Source organism: Strix aluco, chromosome 2 (genome assembly GCF_031877795.1).
Source record: "Strix aluco isolate bStrAlu1 chromosome 2, bStrAlu1.hap1, whole genome shotgun sequence".
Classification (NCBI taxonomy): domain Eukaryota; kingdom Metazoa; phylum Chordata; class Aves; order Strigiformes; family Strigidae; genus Strix; species Strix aluco.
The window spans coordinates 71,457,614-71,478,060 of record NC_133932.1 but is presented as its reverse complement, the minus strand read 5'-3'; the positions used below and the strand labels follow the sequence as shown (position 1 = coordinate 71,478,060).

At 40.2% G+C, this 20,447-nt stretch overlaps 1 protein-coding gene across 3 annotated transcripts in view; it reads right to left on the bottom strand.

The window, feature by feature from the left end:
• The window catches only part of TUBGCP3 (tubulin gamma complex component 3), a 58,541-nt gene extending 43,870 nt beyond the window's left edge, over positions 1–14,671 (bottom strand). For all 3 annotated transcript variants that reach the window (XM_074815277.1, XM_074815279.1, XM_074815278.1), the window contains exons 1-3: positions 14,354–14,671; positions 2,288–2,395; positions 390–457 (exon numbers count right to left, since the gene is read on the bottom strand). In XM_074815277.1, coding sequence (XP_074671378.1) covers positions 390–457; positions 2,288–2,395; positions 14,354–14,429 — 252 coding nt within the window. In that variant the 5' untranslated portion in view covers positions 14,430–14,671. The remainder of the gene's footprint in view (positions 1–389; positions 458–2,287; positions 2,396–14,353) is intronic.
• Positions 14,672–20,447: the final 5,776 nt, after the last annotated feature.

Genomic DNA, 20,447 nt, shown 5'->3' with positions numbered 1-20,447 from the left:
TTTACAATTAAATCCAAATTAATTTCTAATTAATAGCAAGCACCTCATAGTAAAAAAAAAAAACCAAACCACAACTTGTAAACTTTTTCACAAAAATTACAAAATAGTTGAGGTTGGAAGACATCTCTGAAGATCATCTAGTGTAATCCCTCTGCTCAAAGCAGGGTCGTCTAGAGCAGGTTACCCATGACTGTGTCCAGTCAGGTTTTGACTGTCTCCAAGGATGGAGACTCCACAAATTTCCCAGGCAATCTGTACCAATATTCAACCCTCCTCTCAGTAAAAATATTGTTAATGACCCAAGCACTCTCCAGAAAAACGCTATAATATCAGAAGGATACATATGTGTGCTTTCAGTTTCTTTACTCTTTATGCATTTATTACACTACCTGTGAACTGAGTTTTCTGTAGAGTTCTGAAAACAAAGCAGCATCCGCCTCCCTTCTTTGTCGCACAACTATAAAAAAAAAAGAAATATAGATTAAAAATTTGAAAAGTACAATAGACATGTCTGAAATTGTATACTTGTGATATACTGGAAAATGTATCCAAGAAAGCCTAATGATGCTTAACTGTTTCACTCTATTTACTAATACAGTTTTGCCTCTTTTCATGTTATCTGCATTCCAGCCTTGAAAATTCTTGCATCAGAAGCAATGCAATGTAAGTAGCTGTTTTGCTTAGAGCAATCAAAATATACACATTCTAAAAAAGTGCCCTTTTGAAGACTAGTCTGGCATTCTGTAGGTTTAGGGAATTAAAACATAACTGAAAGCAGACAGGGGTTAAAGAATGCTATAAAGCCCTTCACAAAACTAAGTGCAACTGTTCCTATTTTAGGCAATAAAAGCAAGAAACAAAAGTAGTAATGCCACTTGCTCAAAGCCAATCAGAATTTCAAGGCCACCAACTTTTATGTATTAAGAAAAGTAACAGTCTCAATCACTGCCAGTTACATAAAAAAAGTCTTTGCTCAGAGGAAAAACATCTTCCAGCTTTAAGATGTCTTCAGAAAAGCCATGTTATATCAGAAAGAACCATGTTTCAACAAAAAAGATAAAACAAAGACATCTGAAGAAATCTTAATAATAAAAAAATTGCTGTTAATATTATATTAATATTATGTTAATTAGCATCAAAAAAACTTTACCAAATAAGCCACTTCTTGCACAGTAACTCCAAAATAAATGTAAAGGTAGAAGTTTGTCACTTGTTACATGACAACTAACATCAGCCTACAAGCTGAAGTTGGGAAGAAGGAAGATAAGGAGACAGCCCTCTTCAAAACTCCTGGCAATAGGCCCAAAGAATATACGTTGTTCTCTCTGGTACTAGCCAAAGCATGTAGAAACTCATCATGCAGAAAGCGTATACAGGAGATTGCAGTGTTTTGGAGTTGTATCTCGAGAAATTCTCATGGGCTTATTTGCCTATCAGCAAGTCATGGAAGCTCTGCATTAGCAAATAATACACATGTACTTTAAAACAGTTACAACCACTAACTTCTGTTACCCTAATTCAATCTCCCTGACTGAATACTCAAAGCTCAAATTTGAAGCTTTAATTTAATTAGCACACTTCAAGTAATTGTTTCTGGACATTCTACTGTAGAGCAGATAATCTGCTGAAAGCAATATTTGGCTTTTCAAGAAGAATGCATCACATCCCCATTGCATTCACACAGTGCAACACCTGACTCGGAGCAGCATGGAGCACAGTGGAATGTAACTCCAACATAACTTACACTGTCACAGTCTAGTGTTTTGGTTTTGAAATCCTGTTGCAGAAAACTTGTAGAGAAACTGAAGGCAAGAAATATCAGGTAAGTCACATACACAATTCCATCAATTCCCAGGATGCTCATTCAGCAAGTTATACACAGGTGCTCATGAAGTTAATTGTGCCAAACTGTAACATCACAGAAATATCAGTCTTCTAAAAAGAACTATGAATTCATAAAGTCTGAGTACTATTAAATTGAAAGAAGTGCAATATTAAATGTTCTTTATCTTCATGGTGTCTAAGATACAAAGTAAATGGCAGCAAGGGAAGTCTAAGCCGAGCATTCAGAAAAATCTGAGCTGTGAATACAAATAGCCACTCAGGAAAACTAACTAGGGAATTAATGGAAATTCCACCACGGGATTTTCAGGGTGTGAGCATTAATAACAGATTAGATAACTATCCGTGAGGCAGAGTTGACCCATTTTCAGAGGAATAAACCAATCAAATAACTTCTTGAAGAACCTCCATTCCCATTTCTAAGAAGAAACAAAGATGTACTTACGTTCCTTCTTGATTTTCTCAGCTACAAGAAATTCATCCCGTTCAACAGTGGGAGCAAAGTTGCTTCCAATAACTCTCACTGCATACTGAAACTGTTGGGCTGCATCAGCTGAAAGAAAAAAGGAACACTCTCTCAGTTAAGCAGATTGTTAAAGTTCTATTAAAATAAAATCTAAAAAAGTCAGACATGAGATTACATTGCTATGGCTGAATCTGGTGTAAATGTACCTGGCTTAGATCAGATGTTATACTATAATACTTAGACATATTTCTAACCAGAGGGCAGTAAAGTCCAGTTTACCCATGAGCTATCAATGCTATACTTCAAACATACTCACCTGTATACACTCTGCAAAATAACTGCACTTAATTTTTAAATAAGCCTTTCCTATTCTGTGCTGATGGAAGAGACACTTGGGCCTACCCAGTTACTGGAGAGCATTAGCACACTTCAGCTGGCTCTGCCCTTCCCCACAAACTGAAATGCTGTGGGACTTGGCAAAAAGTCACACAATTCAGCTCACACTTAACAATAATACAGCCACGTTCAGCAGGCACACTCTCTCACCACCCACCCGAATTGCATTACCCTACCCATGGATCTTACTCAGATATCCAGAACAGTGGTTTTAGCAGTTTGCATGTTGGCTTTAGGTTTGTTTTTGTTTTCTGTTTGAAACAGTTTACACGGTTTCACCACTTAGGTGCAAAGCTAGCTCAGAGATATCAGCATCATATCCCAGCGCATAATGTACTGGTAATCTACTAATGTAGAGGTCACAAGCCAGCAACCTCCCTCCACTACTCCTTCCTCATGCAATTCTATTTTTAATACTGTTGCTGAATAGTACTGGTTTAGTGCGAGTACCTCTGCTGTCTGGGAAGATTAACAGTCTGGTAATGCTCAGTATTAATGCCTCTACAGCATAGTCATGTTCCCGTTTACTGACCTGAAAAAGCAATCAAACAACAACCCTACAGACATGCCCTTACCAAATGTCAGATAAATTTCTACTCCTCATATAGGAATAACTATAATAACATGAGGGGAAAGGTATGTAAGAAAAAGTAAGTGTGAATGTGTTGTGTCAGCTACTTGAATCCTTACACTTCCTGACTTCAAAGAAAAAAAAAATCTGAACAATTCTGCATATTAAGTCTGTTTTGTATATAACAATTACGTGTGCAAATGCATCAGACTCCTCGTGTTTTATTTAGTCAGTTAAGCAATCAACTTTCAGAGAAAATTATAGAGCAATGCAGCAATGGTTCAGCCAAGGAAAAAGCAAGGATGCTGGCCTAGACAAATACGTACAAAAGGAAAAGAAAAAGGGTAGAGGTCCACTAGAAGCAGAAATATTTTAAGCATTGAATCATCTCTTAAATTAACTAATATTTACAACTGAAAAAAATCACCTGGGAGACACTGGGAGTCAATTATTGATTATATGCATTAAAATCTCCAGAAATGTATTGAAAGGAAAAATCTGAAATCAGTTTGCTACACTCTTTTTGAACGTCCATTTTTTACTGTCTTACAATATAATGTCACCCACTGGTCCTAATCTACAAGAACACAACTGTAGACCAGCAAACATTCATCAGTTCACACAATCAGGCAAAAAGTCTGCTCAGACAGAATCATTCATATTTAACAGTGTTTGACAATATTGGCCTACAAAAGGAACAAAGGTACAGTTTGACTTTCAGGGAAGAAAATGCCAATATCCAGACTACTGCAAGGTTGCAAATCTGCATGACTTAAATGCCTCCCAGAAAGAATAGTTCTACTGTTGGACTAAGCAACCTTTCATTTGCAATAAGGACTTGAAAATACAAATATAAAATAATTTAATAGTTCAGCTATTGATAGATTAAACTGAACTGATGAACCAGGTGGGAAGAGTTAAGTGTGAGGAAGTGTTTCTGAGTAATTCTTAAGTATAATGCATGTCATTACAGAAAACCTCAAGATTTCCAAAAATATTCTGCAAGGCCAATTGAAGTCAAATACTGGCACTAAGTTATCCCAAACAATAGTAAGAGTTTTGTCTTTCATTAATTCCTCAACTGTGTACCTAGCAGCAGCTAGGCAAGAGCTAGGCTTTTCCAGTAATTCTTAGCCATATTTTTTGGCATGTCGTTATAGTGACTTAACATGGGCTACAGATTAAAAATAAAATTGCTAAAAGAGTTTCAGGACAAGCACCTAGGATGAACTAAAGTCAGGAGAAGGATCAAGTGTTGATACCAAAGTACTTTATCAGTTATGACATGTATCTAGATTAAATAAACTCTCTCATCTATTAGCCACCCAGTTACTGGAGAACATTAGCACACTTCAACCAGCTCTGCCCTTCCCCACACCAGGAGAGAATAGACCTCCAGTAAACTAGTTCAATACAAGTTATAGAAAAATATAAAACGAAGCATTTAAGAAAGAAAAACATAGATGTCTCTTAAAAAAAACCCAACAAAACAAACAGACACACACACCCCAACCACAACAAAGTCACAAGAACTTTCCCCTACTTGTTCATCAGATTCAACAACTTGCTCCTTGTTCATCAGATGCATTACCCCAGTTTTCTAAGGAAAATTATGCTCTGAAATTAACTTCCATGTCCACCTGCACCACCTTATTCCTAAGGGATTGCCCTTTAATTTTTTCTTTAAACAAATTCGGTAGAGGTCTCAGGGATATCAAGTTAAAGAGGTTTCATAGAAACCGGGGACTGGTAGAACAAACATCCAAACAACTCTCCCTGGGGGAGAGATTGAAACTAAAGCTCAGTGGTTAAGTACTTCCTCTCATCTGCCTGCACAGAATGAGCAATACCAGGTACTGCCTCCTGCCCAGACCAGAGACAGCAAGAACAAAGGAACCGAGGCCTGGAGGATGAGGGAAGAGGCATTTCTGAAGAGAGCTACAGGGAATGAAAGTACAAGCTGGCAGTACTGCAGCTGAGGAATGCTGGGGGTTTACTGAAGAGACTTGCAACACAAATACACATGAAATAAAGACATATTTAACTTTACAGAATGAACTTGTTTCCTATACATTTATGATCTATCTTGCAGTATATCACAGTATGTTTATCTTAATAACAGTGTTGAATAAGAAAACATGTAGTTGATTTAAAAAAAAATCTGCTATGTCTGGACAATTGAGCATTATTCATTCAGCTGCTTCTGCTAATTTTTCCGTATGTGCTATGATTTATACTCTGACTATCAGTAAGCTTAATGCTTGGAGAAAATTCTAAAAATTTACATTTTATTTATTTACACTGAATGACAATGTACACTTTTTCCATGTAAGCAATACTGTATTTACTGTGGTTATTCATTTTTTTAAAATTCTTTGTCTTCAGAACAAAATGTGTCCTATCAGTGTTTCAGAAAGATTTAAGTGCTGTTTCCTCTCTGTTGTTCCCTGTGGTTTTGGGGGTTTAGATTAAATTCAAGTAAACTAAGATCCACACAATGAAAAATCAAGTAGGTTTATTGTCTTTAGTCACCTGATGAGATAATTACAAAATCCAGCAAAGATGTGTACAAAGTCTCTAAGGTCTCTGGAATTTCAATTCTCCAGAAGAATTGACTCAGACAACTATACATTGCCACAAGCTTCAGTGGGGTTTTTCTGGTTGATTATATTGGAATAGGAATTCACCTCAAAATAACAGAAGAAAATCATGGACTTTGCCATTTGTGTGTTTTTCAATCTGCCTCTGATATTACGGCTTTTAAAAGACTACCTATTATTCTAGTCCTGTTGTACAAGGGAATATTGATGTTAAGACTGAGAGACAAAGAAACACATGTGAAAGTTTCTAGACAGAAACCTTGAAGATTTAACATAAGTCCTCAATTTAATAAAAACCACAACAGATACATTATTAACAGTAAGTAGCAAGGTTTTTTCCTGTAATGGGGAAGTTTTAAGAAAGATATATAACCCTCTATAATAACCTTCTATTTCAACACCAACCATAGCAAGACTAGTTAAAGCACAGAAACTTAGTATAGTCTTTTACATACTGCCCTAACAAGGCATCCGAGAAAGATCTCTAGTTGAAAGACAATTCCATCCAAAAAATTCTGATCATTAAACCTGTTACACTACTAACAATATGGAACAAAGTGATCTGCTCTTTACACATACAGATTTGCATTGGCAATTCAACAGCATCGTAGCAAGACTGGTTTTATATTATATTTTATTCAGATTTTCATGGTTTATTCATAAAAATTCCAGCTTCTCTTTTACAAACAAAACTCCCTGCTGTGGGAGTTTCTTCAGCAGATTATTTCTTACAAGTCTATAAAAGAACTTCAGTACCTGAAGTGATTAAACATAATACAGGTCAGTAAAATAAAGATTCACATAGTTTATAACTAATAGACACATTTAATTGCTTCCCTCCTCAAAGAGAAACCATTATGACAGCAGACAGGCTTAAAACACACAGCTGGCTATCTATGCATGTGCATATCCTTCTTCATCAAAAAGTGATTACGGCATGACTATTATGTAACAGCAAGGTCAACGTATCTGATGCGTGAAATTGATGCAGCTGTTTGGGGGCAAAGGGGGCAAAACATCACTGATTCTCACTTGTTTTCTAGAGGTCTGATCAGAGCAGTGAATGCATATAGAGACAGCCACTCCCTCTCAGATTTAAGTAATACACGCATACCTACACAACTAATGATACTGGTAAGCAGTCATACAGCTGAACAAAGAAATAGCACTTGTGAATCACCAAAGAAACAAAAAAAAAATTTGAAACTCTCTCCTTTGAGTACAGCAATCTATCAATGATCCAAAGATCTATACTCCACCCAGCCATTCAAACTTTCCTACAAACAATGCCCTACTAAAATGGAACTACTTCAAGAGGCAGATAACAGCATCTTAAAGCTGCAGAAAGTACAAGTGCGGCATATGGAAAAAATAGAAGCAATGCACAGGAAAAGTTTGTTTGTAAAGAAAGTAAGGAGAAATAGGACAAAAGATGAAGTTCAAAGGAAAAGTTCAAGAGACAAAGAGACAATTGGCCAATATACTACCAGGAAGCCAGTGTTTCGGAGGAAATGCTGAAATTCAGCAAGTCTTTTGCTAAAAAGAAGCTTCTAATATTACCTATAATTTTAGGAAGCGAACTGAAATTCACTTTACAGTCTTAAACATTTCTTTAAACACCGCTGGCTACAGGTCCATTGAAGTTTCCAGAAGCGGGGGGGGAGGCAGGGAAGAAATCCTGAAAACCTAAGTAGCAATTGAAATCATGTTTTCAAACATTAATGTATCAGGATTGTGAGAAACCTTGTTTCCTGGAAATAAGACATTTGGTTACTTTGTAAGCATAATTTCTAAACTATAGGGCAATTCTAAAGAAAGCTCAACTAAACTAAACAGTAATCACTTTCTTTCTTGAAAGACTTCGGAGATCAGCAAACTCTCTTCACTATCTCTTCTTCCAGTCAGCTGTCTGCCATCCCACATGACAGTTTTGCTTAAATGCAGATGCAAAATTATTGGAAACCAATTACACTCTAAACCCCATTCAATGCTCTAGGGGTGGCACTGACCATCTAACAACTACTGCAGCAAACTACTCAGATACAGATGCTGACATCTAACACATGCTGAAGAAAAAAACCAAGCATCTTTCCTGTTAAAGAGTGTTTGCTAAATACCTAAAGTGCTCCTGTTTCAAAACTAAGCCTGGAAGAAAAGCTGTGGAACTTGAGAAGATTCTTGAATATACCATAAGCAGATACTGTGTTTGTCAACAGTAATGCTGCTGTCTTCTCTGTTTTAACTATATCAGAAGTTCTACATCAGTATGAATTATTAGCGGGGGAAAAAAAAGCAATTGCATTAATATGATGTCATTTACTGATGAACTAAAATACTAGTCTAGAATGCCATTAGTGTTACTATTTTGTTTTTGAAGAGAATCTACACACATTGTAAGCAAAACTGCTAGCTCCTGTAGAAAACAGTTCGAAAAATGCAATTTTAGGACCAGCCCAGTTATGAAGTATTCCTGAAAAAATTTAGTTTTGCAACCATCTTCTGCTTTAGTCAACTATCTTAAACTTCTCTGTTGTAAGTTCATTTCTTTCAGAAAGAAAAATAACAGTAAGAGCAAATTATAAAATTAAGCATAAAAATATTCTGTTCATGCAAGTTTTTATTTGAAGCATGTTAAGTTTATTCTTAATTAACAGTCCTTCTAGTCTCCACACTCCTCTCCTACAAAGGAAAAAAACCCAACAAACCCACAAAATAAAACTCAAACCACACACACTCCCATGTCTTTCCTTACTTTGAAATTGTCCACAAACTCTGAAGCACAGCATAGGAAACAGAACTACTCTTTAATTTTGATAATATTGCTTGCTGGCTCTTGTTGTAAACAGTACCTGTCAGTAAACAGATTTGAGGAATGTCCCACTGGACTATCAGCAACTCGGTCACACAATTTTCTCAGAACCTTCCCTCACTGAATTTTTGCCTAACTTGCCAACATGCATTTTCTTCTGTTATTAGCATAGGTAAAACCCTCTCCCCATAGTTGAATGAACTCTATACTTTCCCCCCACCATGAAATTTTAACATCTGTTCCAATGGCTCGGGGCTTAAAAAAAGACCCAAAACAAAGAGCAATAACAAAACTGCCACTGACATTACAGAGATTAAATTAAGGCCATAGTATGGACTTCAGGTAGCAAAACTGCTCTCTGAAGACTGAAATACTACTTCCTAGATAGAGCATGCACACCTCCAGAAGTACTCGGCACAACAATCTTTTTAGGATTCAAAACCAGATAGATGTAGCTTGCATATTTACAGCAATACCATTTGATTCCATTGGAGGCACTAAGAGTTCTTACAACTGACAAGCTTGTATGGCAGTCTACAAAGTCACTAAGACCAAGAGGTTTCTGAAAGACAGCTAAGAACAAGAAGCTTTTTTTCAGAAGGATTAAATTCACTGTCCAAAGAGAGGCATGCATAACTGTTGGAGTTAACAAATAAGGGAAAAAAACCCATAGAAATTACTGCACAGGCAGGCAAGCTTTCTGCAAGATCAGGTATCAGTATGAAAGTGTGGTGGATAGCCTGGATAAACACAGAAAGGTTGAGAATACAAACCCAGTACACTAGTTCTTAGACACTGTGAGGACATGAGGAAGAAAGAGGTCAGCAATGGCTCCAACTGCAGAGTGCAGAGATCCCCAGCTAACCACAGCGGGTGACTGCAGACACACAGCGCCATGGGAAGCTAGCTGTTAAGGCCTTACTTGAGAACTGGCTAAAGCACAGGAGCACAGAGCTTTCAAACCTTAGTTCTACCAAAAAACAACTGATGAGGTAGATTTTTTTTTTTAGATTTTAAATAGAGTTCTTCCACATAACTCTGCAGACCTTGTAATGAATTTCTCAAAGGAAGAGCTGTTTGCAAAAACACAGCAAGTAGGCCCGTGCAGCTGACTCATTCTGGAAACAAAGCAAGCCATCTACTTACTGGACAGCCTCAAAAAGGGGGTAGAGCAGGACGATACTTCCACCACTGGGTGCCTCTGCAGTCAGATTCCATCAAGGCACAAATTCATTTCAACATAAATCTTTAACAAATGGGAAAGGTGGAAGCTTAAGGCCATCACAGGTAGAAGCAAAACAAGCCTTGATGGAGGTTCTTGTCTGCTGGGTTTATGAAGGACTTCAAGCATGGGATTGCATAAAGTAGACACGGATGCAGAGTAAGACCACTCATCCCACATTAGCTGTAAGGGCACTATTATGATACAGACATTATATAAATGGAATCCTTCAGATCCTTCTGAAGGCATAGCTTCCTCAGAAACATAACAGAACACAAGTGCTGAGCAGGAACATAGCCAAGTAGAACAAACATTCTGAAGTACAAACTCAGGGAACATACAGGCAGGGAAGAATCATTAGATTGTCAAATCTCAACTCCTTTCCATTATTTACCCATTACATTTCACCCAATTACTTCAGTACCTTGTATTTTACTAGAGCACTTATTACAGGAAGGTATGAAAAGCTAGGATTTCAAGGAATTCACAGCAGGCTAACTACACAAATGGTTGAAGATGGCTGTTTGTATCTAGCTTCAGCTTCTTGTTACTAATTTTTACTAGAAGTTTCTCTAATAAATTTGAAGATCTCTTAAGTATCTAAACTTTTTACCTTAAACTCTGTAGAAGTAATTGAACATCATAAATTACTTACCAAAGACTAAACTGATTATACTCGTAAAGTTTGCTTCAAAAAAGCGAACGTGCATATACAAAGCAGCCTAACTTCATCAGTACATAAGGAGGGGAGAAGCTGCATGTAGACCACTAACCGCGCACAAATACCGTACCTCAAACTTACCCTGTGCTGAAAGGAAACAGTAAGATGCTAAATAACTTCTCTGGTGCTTTCCTTACCATGTAGGGATACACGCATCTACCGCAACCCAGAGGATGCTGGTACTAACAAAATTCCCTCATTGCCTTTATTTGTTCCTTGGACATAGAAACGGGGGGGAGGCGGGGAACAATCATAAACACCTTTCATGACTGAGACTTCTTTCACAGACTTTTTGATTTATCAGTCTCTATACACTTTAAATCAATAGCTGATCTGATGACAAACTAACACACGTACTACAGTTGACTGTTTCAAGACAAGTCTTACATTAGAAGGGTGAGCCTTCAGTGCTAGAGTCCCTCATAACACAGGAATAAAGAGCAGGTAAGGATGGGCTTCCTATCTGTTACATGCATAAAAATATGGGTGATGGTAAACATGGCAGACAACCCACACTATTTTTTTTTTTTAATGCTGTTACTTCAAAGAAGTCCTCAGATAACCCACAAGTGAACAGACATAGCAGGCTACAGGTTGCACGCAACAGCTTACCATGATTTTGGGCAAAATCTCCCCTTTCATTAGTCACACATACAAAAGATTTTAGTTACATTAGTAGAATCCCAGAGTACAGGAATAGGTTCAACACTTATTTCAAAAATCAGAGTTCTCTTGCATATTTTCACACGTACTGCATGCAAATAAACTTAGTATTCCAGTCAGAAGAGACAAGATGTATAAAAACAATGGCTTCAAAAAGAAGGCTAGATCCAAAGTTGGTAGAAGTCAGCCACCTCTCTTCAATACTCATACCTTGATTGATAAATATGGAGGTTTCTGTTTCTATTCTCATGTTCTGTTTAAGTTTTATAAGCATCACAGACCTAGGTAAGATACTTAATCCCAAGAAACAAGCTTAGACTGAGTTTAGATTGCAGTCCCTTTCAAACCTAAGAAAAAGAGTCATGAAGAAAACAGGATTAGGCAGTATAGAAATAATGTCCTCACAGAGGCCTCCACTACTCCAATAAAGCAAGACAATCTTTTTTAATTTTCTTTTTTTTTTTTTCTTTTTGGAAGCAGAACTAGCACAGTAATTTGAGATTTCTGGTAGCAAAAAGTTTGAAGTGCTCTTAAACAACAATGCACACCAACTGTATTAAAAAAAAGTTTCCAAGGGATGTTAAAAGCAAGAAACAGCTTTTAAAAGTAGAGCTTAATGGCACCTTAGAACTGTAGGCTGATGTGAAATACCCTTTAACCCAGTTGCTAAAACATACATGGTTACATAAAAACACAAGAGGTATTAAACAGTTTAGAAACTACCTTTGATTTGGCAGAGATAAGGGAAGAGTAGAAACTTGGCACATCCTGATAGTATCTCACATCAGGAATTCCTGTCACAGAATTATTACAGATTCACGATTCTGGAAATGGAAAGTTTATAGCCTTGCAGAAGACTTAAATGTGCAATGGAGAGGGAAAGGATTTTGAAAAAAACCCAAAACATAGCAATCAACAGCTGTTGATCATAGAATCATTTCGGCTGGAAAAGACTCTTAAGGACCAAGATCAACCAATCAACAAAATGTTTCTGTGAAGGAGTCCCTACTCAACATTTCAATAAATACAAAGAGATTCCAACTTTTTACCAACTCTTCCAAGCTCCTCAAACGAATCACAGAATCAAAAAATGGTTTGGGTTGGAAGGGATCTTAAAGACCATCTAGTTCCAACCGCCCCTGCCATGGGCAGGGACACCTTCCACTAGACCAGGTTGCTCAAAGCCCCGTCCAACCTGGCCTTGAACAATTTCAGGGAGGGGGCAGCCACAACTTCTCTGGGCAACCTGTTCAGTGTCTCACCACCCTCATTCTAAAAAATTCTTCCTTATGTCCAATCTAAACCTACCTTCTTTTAGTTTAAAACCGTTGTCCCTTGTCCTGTCACTTCAGGCCTTGGTAAATAGTCTGTCATTCTTATAAGCCCTCTTTAAGTACTGAAAGGCCACAGTGAGGTGTCTGCAGGGTCTCCTCTTCTCCAGGCTGAACCACCCCAACTCTCTCATCTTTCTTCAGATCAGGGGTGTTCGAGCCCTCTGACCATTTTCATAGCCCTCCTCTGCACCTGCTCTAACAGGTCCATGTCTTTCTTGTACTGGGGACACAGAGTTGGATGCAGTACTCCAGGTGGGGTCTCACAAGAGCAGAGCAGAGGGGGAGAATCACCTCCCTCAACCTGCTGGTCACACTTCTCTTTATGGAGCTCAGGATACAGCTGGCTTTCTGGGCTGCAAACACACATTGACAGTTCATGTCCAATTTTTCATCCAACAGTATCCCCAAGTCCTCCAGTGTGTACTGATACTGGGGATTGACCCAGTGCAGGACCTCACACTTGGCCTTGCTGAATTTCATGAGGTTCACAGGGGCCCACTCCTCAAGCCCATCAAGGTCCCTCTGGCTGGCATTCCTTCCCTCAAATATATCAACTGCACCACTCGGCTTGGTGTCATCTGCAAACCTGCTGAGGGTGTACTCAATCCCACTCTCTATGTCATTAATAAAGGTATTGACCAGCATCAGTCCCAACACAGACCCCTGATGGACACCACTTGTTACTGAACTCCATTTCAACATTGAGACATTGACCACAACTCTTTGGATGTGGCCATCCAGCCGGTTCCTTCTCCATCAAATAGTTCATCCGTTAAACCTGTATCTTTCCAACTTAGAGACAAAGATGGTGTACGAGACCATGAGGTGCTGTCTCAAACAGACAGAAACATAGAGACAGACAAGTACATTTGCAACTTGTAATTCACATATAGGCCATGTTTTAGTACATTTGAACTCAATTCTTTACAAAACATCAATACTCAAAATTATTAGTTACTCTCACAGAAATACCTAAAGGTAACCAGGAGTGACTTGTCAGAAGAGAGTGGCAAGGAGGGAGAAAAGAACACATAGAAGACTTTACATCCAGTGCTACCAAGGAAGAAAGCCATCCCTCATACGAGAAAATAAGACACAGCAAAAGCTATGGCATGAATTTGTCTAATGAGTAATGCTTATAAACAGAGCAGTTTAAAAAGACTTAGCAGATGCACGTCTTCCTCTCCACCCTCCAACTGCTTACTAAAAACAGTCTTTGCCTTGATTGCAACAGATAGAAACTTACGCAGACAAGCAAGAGATTCACTCCCTTGCTGGAGGATCACAGCAGCATCAAGACGTAAAGGACCTGACAGACGTCAGTGCTCGACTCGAGCAGACGCCGGAGGGAGGCAGAGATGCCTGAACGTGTACACGAGCCCCCTCTGGCCCCAAACACCCGACAAGAGGAGCGGCCACCGAGGCGCTCTGGGGGCGGAGGACACGCTCCCGCCAAAGGCCCCCCGGCCGCCCGCAGCTCCGGCTCACGAGTCCGCTGCCACGACGGGCAGGCAGGCCCGGAGGCCCAGGGCGGACTGTCCGGGTTGCCCCCCCCCCCCCCAAGCCCCGGTGCCGGGGCGAACCCCCCCGGCACCCCCTCGCCCCGCCGGGGCAGCCCCCCAAGACTCACACGCCCTCCTCGCCCCCTCCTGCTCCTGCCCCCCCCCCCCTCCCCGGTCAAGGGCTTCAACGGCTGTCGACGGGGGGAATGGCGGGAGCAAACCGTTACCTTCGCTTTTGCCCAAGATGCGGCAGCAGAGGTTCTGCAGCAAAACGTTGGGGGATTTTTGGTCCGGAGTCGCCATCGCCGGCCGGGAGGCAGAAGGTGGTGGGTGGGGGAAACGGAGGGCAGAGCCAGGGGCACGGCGGGATGACAGCAGAAGGGAGAGGAGGACGCACCCCCCCACTCAAGCAGCGCAAGGACCCGGCGACACCTCCCACCCCGGCCGCCGCTGCCCGCCGCCTAGGGCGCCATTTTAACAGAACCCGCCGAAAGCCGCAGCGGCGGCCGCCCCGCACCCACAATGCCCCTGCGCGCGGGGCGGCATCGGAGCGCGCCGCCACGAACACGCTCCGCCGCGCCGCCGCCGCCCCCGCCCGGAGGTTCCGGGGCCGGCGCCACACCCCCTTTCCTGCTCCTCCTGCTCCTCCTGCTCCTTCTCGCCGCCGCCGCCTCGTGTTGGTGGCTGAGCTGCCGCCGGGCCTGGCACACCCGGGGGAGAGGGCACACAAGGGCCTCAGGGAAGCCCGGCCGTTCTGAAGCAGTGCGGTGGTGACCAGGCCTAGGCCACTGCTGCGAGGCCTGCTATGTGCGCCAGCCCTGGCCAAAAATGGCCCCCAGATTCACAAAAATGGAAATGGAAAATTTGCATTCTGCACAGCTTTCTGTTTTTGGAAAACAGCCTCTCACCCATCCCTCAAAAACTCGGGGACAGCAGGCTCGCTCATTCCTCCTCATGTTACTCTGAACAAGAGGCCTCCTTCAGAGTTGCTCAAACTGCATGTGCTTGATGCTTGAACAAGAGGCCTTGTTCAAGAGTTGCTTAAACTACACGTGCTTGTTACCCATGGGAAAGAATGTATTGTTTATCTGGAATCGTAGGCCATGAAACCGTTTCTCATCACACATTGGATCACACAATCACACATCACACAAATGCTTCTCATCACTCGCAAGGCCACTTAGTACGTATTGTTATCCATACAAGTGTTTCTCATCAAATACAAGGACAAATTGGACGCACCAGATAGGTCAACCTGTTCTTCAGACTGTCAACAATAATTAGTGAGGAACTTCTAATCAGGAGCTACCATCCTTGAAGAAGAGAAACATCCTGGAACATGGAAGCTTGTTAAAATTGTTTTACATAAATAAGCTTAAGACCCCTGCCCAGATACAGACCCTTACCCTTTGAGCTGGCTGACAAACCCACTGTATGTTACTAACCAATAAGGGATAGAAGCAATAAGCAACTAACTAATAATCATTATAGAAAATACGTAATCATGTAGTTTGGAGTGTGTAAATACTTTTAAGTTCTTTGATATGGTGTTCTTGATTTGTGGATGCTTTCCACCTAGCACCCTGCACAGGATAAAGCAATATCTCCTCTCTAAACTAATTTCTGGTTTTGAGAATCTATTTCAGGTAACACTCAGAGAAGAACAAGCCATGTGCAGCCATGGGGTGGCTGCACTCGCTGTCTTGGGACGTCAAGGTGAGTCGGTAACTTTTCCACACAAAGTAGTTACAAATTAATGCAAATCTGGAAAAATGTGTGAAGATCCTTGACCCACATCTTCCCTGCACTGCTTGGCCTTGTGGCTAGGCAGCCCTGGTCCCCTGAGGAGGTCCCAGCCCACAGCTGGCCAGGGAGAGCGGGGTGTGGGGCAGCACGCTCATGGCTGGCCTGCAGTGCTCTCAGTGACCCGCTCCTCAGGCCCATCACCCACCAACACAGATGCTGACTTCCCAAGATGTCTGTTTTCCATTTCTTTTACTCAGTAAATTCATGCTGGGTCCAGCCCAAAATACATAATTAGGGAATAATTGTTCTCCCTGTGCTACTGGAGCCCTGTCTAACCCACCTCTGCTCTGTCCCATAAGAGGTGCTTTGAAACATGGCAGCAGCTGGGTGGACTTGATGCACCGCTGGCTGTAAACAAGTATGTTCCTGCAGTGCAACACACTGCGTTCTGGCAGTCCCTGTTGACTTCATTATCTCTGTGTAGTCACAATGTTGTGTGTATGCCTTCTAGGGACACATACATGCAGGCCTTTCATGATGGGAACATTGTAGATGTAAACGATGGCTCATCACCAGCATCACTGGTAGAAACTAATCATTATGGCAAGCCAAGAACTGAAATTCATTGAGGATGTATGGTTTTTTGTTACTTGGAATATTGTGGTGGAATGATCATAGTCTCACCACTCACATTATAACTCTTCAAATCTTAGTGATACTTTAGACTCTTTTGAGAAGTAAGGTAGAAGCCAAAATTAATAGAGTTATCAGGGCTTTATCCCATGTGTTGTAAGCTGCATCTCATTCTGAAGGAAAGACTTCAAGATGGTGTAACTTTTTTTTTTGTACCAAGAAGCAGAAGAATCTCTGTTCCATTCTCCACCTGAAGCAAACACAGTTGTTTGTCCTACAAAGAGCTGGTGATTCACTGCTGCTGATGGTAACTTCAGATTCAGATTCCATCATGGAAGGTGTTAATCTATCAAGCAGCAAATATGGTTGCTCACATGGGGAAAAATAAACTTTGGCAGTAATATCAGGAAATTGTGTTCCCTTACAAAATCTTTACATTCCAAGGGAATCCAGTCACTCACAAATACCCTGTTACTGCTTTTAAGTGGGTATTAATAATTCTTTCTGGTCATGCTGGTCATTTTACCTATGGCAATTGAGTCACTGTTCTGAAATCAGAACACATTATGGAGCAGCACAATAAGAACATGTCATTAAAATGGGCTCACTCATGTGTGCCTGCAAGCAAAAGTACAATTACTAATCTAAGCTTTTCAGCTTCAGCAAAACCACATCCTGCGTTATGCTTCTGAAGTACTGTAATAGCCGACAGTTCTGTTACATTACTGGGAATGTATTCTTTCATTTCTAGCCTCTTCCTAAGGAAATGAGGCTTATGCAGTTATTCTGTGTGTCAGTGTCTCCTCATAACTGTTGGATCTCTTGACCAATTTCAACCAAATTTAGTAGAGGGATACAGTTGTTAAAGATATTAACTTAATAAAAAATTTATGGAATTCAGTGGCTGAGAGTCCTAAGGTCCATGTTAGTGTCCCCTTGAAAAGAAAGGTAGTGTTTGATATTAGCAAACCAGCTAATTGGTATACACACCCTGGGTAACATGCTATGCCTAGCTCTGAACCAGCTACAGCACCAGCTACTTCTTGCCCGGCCTGAGGAATGTAGGATGCGGGAACTGAGGGTGTAAGGGACTGAAAGCTCTGGAAGTAATGTGGGAAGTAGTCAGAAAGAGGCAGGAGGAATGCAAATTTCTGAGAAATAGAGGAAACTAAGCTTCATTAGTTTTGCTGCCCACAGAACTCCTTCCTTTTTTCTTAACAAAGATAATTAATCCTGCAATCCTCTCTTAGAAATGCTAATTCTCATAAGGCAGGTTGCTAGCGTATGCAGGTTATTGTGGTTCTACCAACTCCAGTACAGCTGCGATCACGTAAATCAGCTTAAGATATCCCCCAGCATTTTTGTGGACATGCAGAATCATGTCTTAATTTATTTCATTTTTGAAAAGCAAGAAGAAAAAGATAGAAACTTTGTGGGTTTTTTTACCGTATAAGCTCAGTTCACCTTTCTGCTTGGCCTCTGAGCATTCGAAAATAAAAAAATTAAGTGCTATTCAGATTTTTTGTAGTGCAGAAAACCCATCAGTTAGCATAGATGAATGCATGCTTTTGAAAGTATGACAGTGACTTACAAGGAATTTAGTTTATCCGCAGAAGCTTAAAGAGACTTGCATTCAGAGCTGCTGCATAAAGAATATATTTCTAATAGTAAATAGCTTTATAACAGAACAATGTACAGTGAGATCCAGCAGGAGATAGAAGCTGAAGCTTAGTAATATAAGGCTAGAAAAAATTATTGGTTTAATTTAATAAGGATATTCAATCAGTAGAGAGATATGTTTAAGAGCATGGCATTTTCTCCGTATCGCAAACATTTTAAATAAGCTTTCTGTTACAGGCTTAGTGACCAGATACAAACTGACACAGAAGCTACTGAGTGGTGTGTATTTTGTGGACAAAATCAGACTGGAGAACATCATAGTCCCTTTTGGTTTTAAGCTTTCTAAATCTAAGCAATAATGCTAAGAAAAGATTCTTACCCTTATAAAAAACCTGAGCGTTAATTGCTCTGTTTTTCTTAACTCCTTTATAGTTATGTCTAAAGGGCACAATACCTTAGATAGCTCTAACTGTTGGTGGGACACACCAAAATCAGTAGAGCATCATGCTGACATCTCCAGCATTTCACTGTGCCAGATAGACATATTTTTTTGCGTCATATAACTGTTGTCAAGAAAAATAGTGGCTGGAGACAGTAGAGGATACTGTCTGTGCGTTAGTTAGCATATGGCAGCCCTGGAGGAGCAGCAGCTGGGTCACTTCTGGCTCCAGCACCATTTGGCTTCTGTACCTAAGCACATATTTTCCACACAGGCAACCCTATAATGGCCTAGAGGCCTGCTATGCTGAGTCTGCAGTATTAAAAGGCTACTAAAGGTGCCCACAGATCTGGTTTGAAAGGCCATGTGTTTTAGGATGAGGTGCTGTGACTTGATTGCAGATAGATGTTTTCCCTGCGCACAAGTAGGGCTTGGGTGAAGAGAGTTTGATCCAAACAGTTTAACACTCCTGAGTGTGTTAGTTCTGCATTGCAGCCTACTTGTGACATTCACAATATTACTACCACCTCTCTGTTTTCAAAACCCTTCACTTCAGCTGTTCTTCTGTTGACTGAGGAGCCTGAAGTGTGTTCCATAATGCCATATACCTACAGAAAGTCCACGGAATTAGCTTGTATATCAAAAAAGAAACCAGCGTTTTGAAATACTTAAGAGATGCCAGAAGCTATGACTTGAGCTATATAAGGGCAAAACTAAGGACGTTTCCATTTTTTATTTTGGATTTTTTTTCAGTATTTACAGTAAAATAACAATTTTAGATGAATAATACTAGCTATACTATAAACTGGAAGTAGTACTAATGCTTTGCTTCTCAGAACAGTCGTCTTCTGGTGGTGCCTCCACTACCTGCTAAGTTTCATTTTTATCAGTCCAGTACTTCTTAGCCATAAACAAAATTCCTTTCTAACATGAAGATATACAGACACACACACATTGAAGCCCACTCAATATTAAATGTTATTGATCACACGGGGGTAGACAGCATTATATATCTTTCTAATGAATAGCATAGCTGCAGCCAGCAAACAGGCATTCCCACAAGCTTGGTAAAACTACCCAACATTTTCCAAGTTCCTGTGCTGCACATAGTATCACAGTCAGGTTACATATATGGAGCTGCAGATGAGAAATCACATCAAATCATCTTCTACCAGAAAGTGATTTGGTGAAAATAGTTTGCAAGAATGCTTCCATTTTGTCAAAATCCCCCAAAATGCTGTCAAAATATTTTTCAAAGTTAAAGCCACTTTGTGACAATTATTTCACTGTAAAAAGCAGAGCAATAATTTTGGAAGGCAGCCTGGAGAATGAAGCTCTGTAATAAAACTGAGTTAATATTTCCAAATGTATGTTTCATTTTGTATACATCAGCTTTTCAACAGGAGTTTTGACCATATCAGACTTCAGTATTTTAGACCAAAGGCTTTTGATCTTTCTTAGCCTTAGACAAAGAAGTGGGGGGGAAACTATCAAAATAAGACACTGAATACAACAATGGTATGTAGCAGACCAATCAAAAAATATGTACTAATGTATTTATAAGGAGATTATTTCTATAAATGTGATAATATCACTAGGCAGAAGTAACTCTTTAAATATAGCATAGTCCATAACAAAGGTCTACAAAGCATTGCAGTACTGTGCAAACAGAAATAACAAGGTAATTGGAGTTTTTGGATCAATTTTTTTTTTTTTTTTTGGTGGTGGTGTTTTAGCTAATTTTACTATAAAGCAATAAGGTCAGCAATTTTTTTTCTTTTAATTTTATTTTATTACCCTTACTTTCTTTACTCATTTCCCCAGCTGCATATTTTTCATGCTGATAGCAACTTTCACATCTGTGTGAGCTGAAAGCCTCAAGG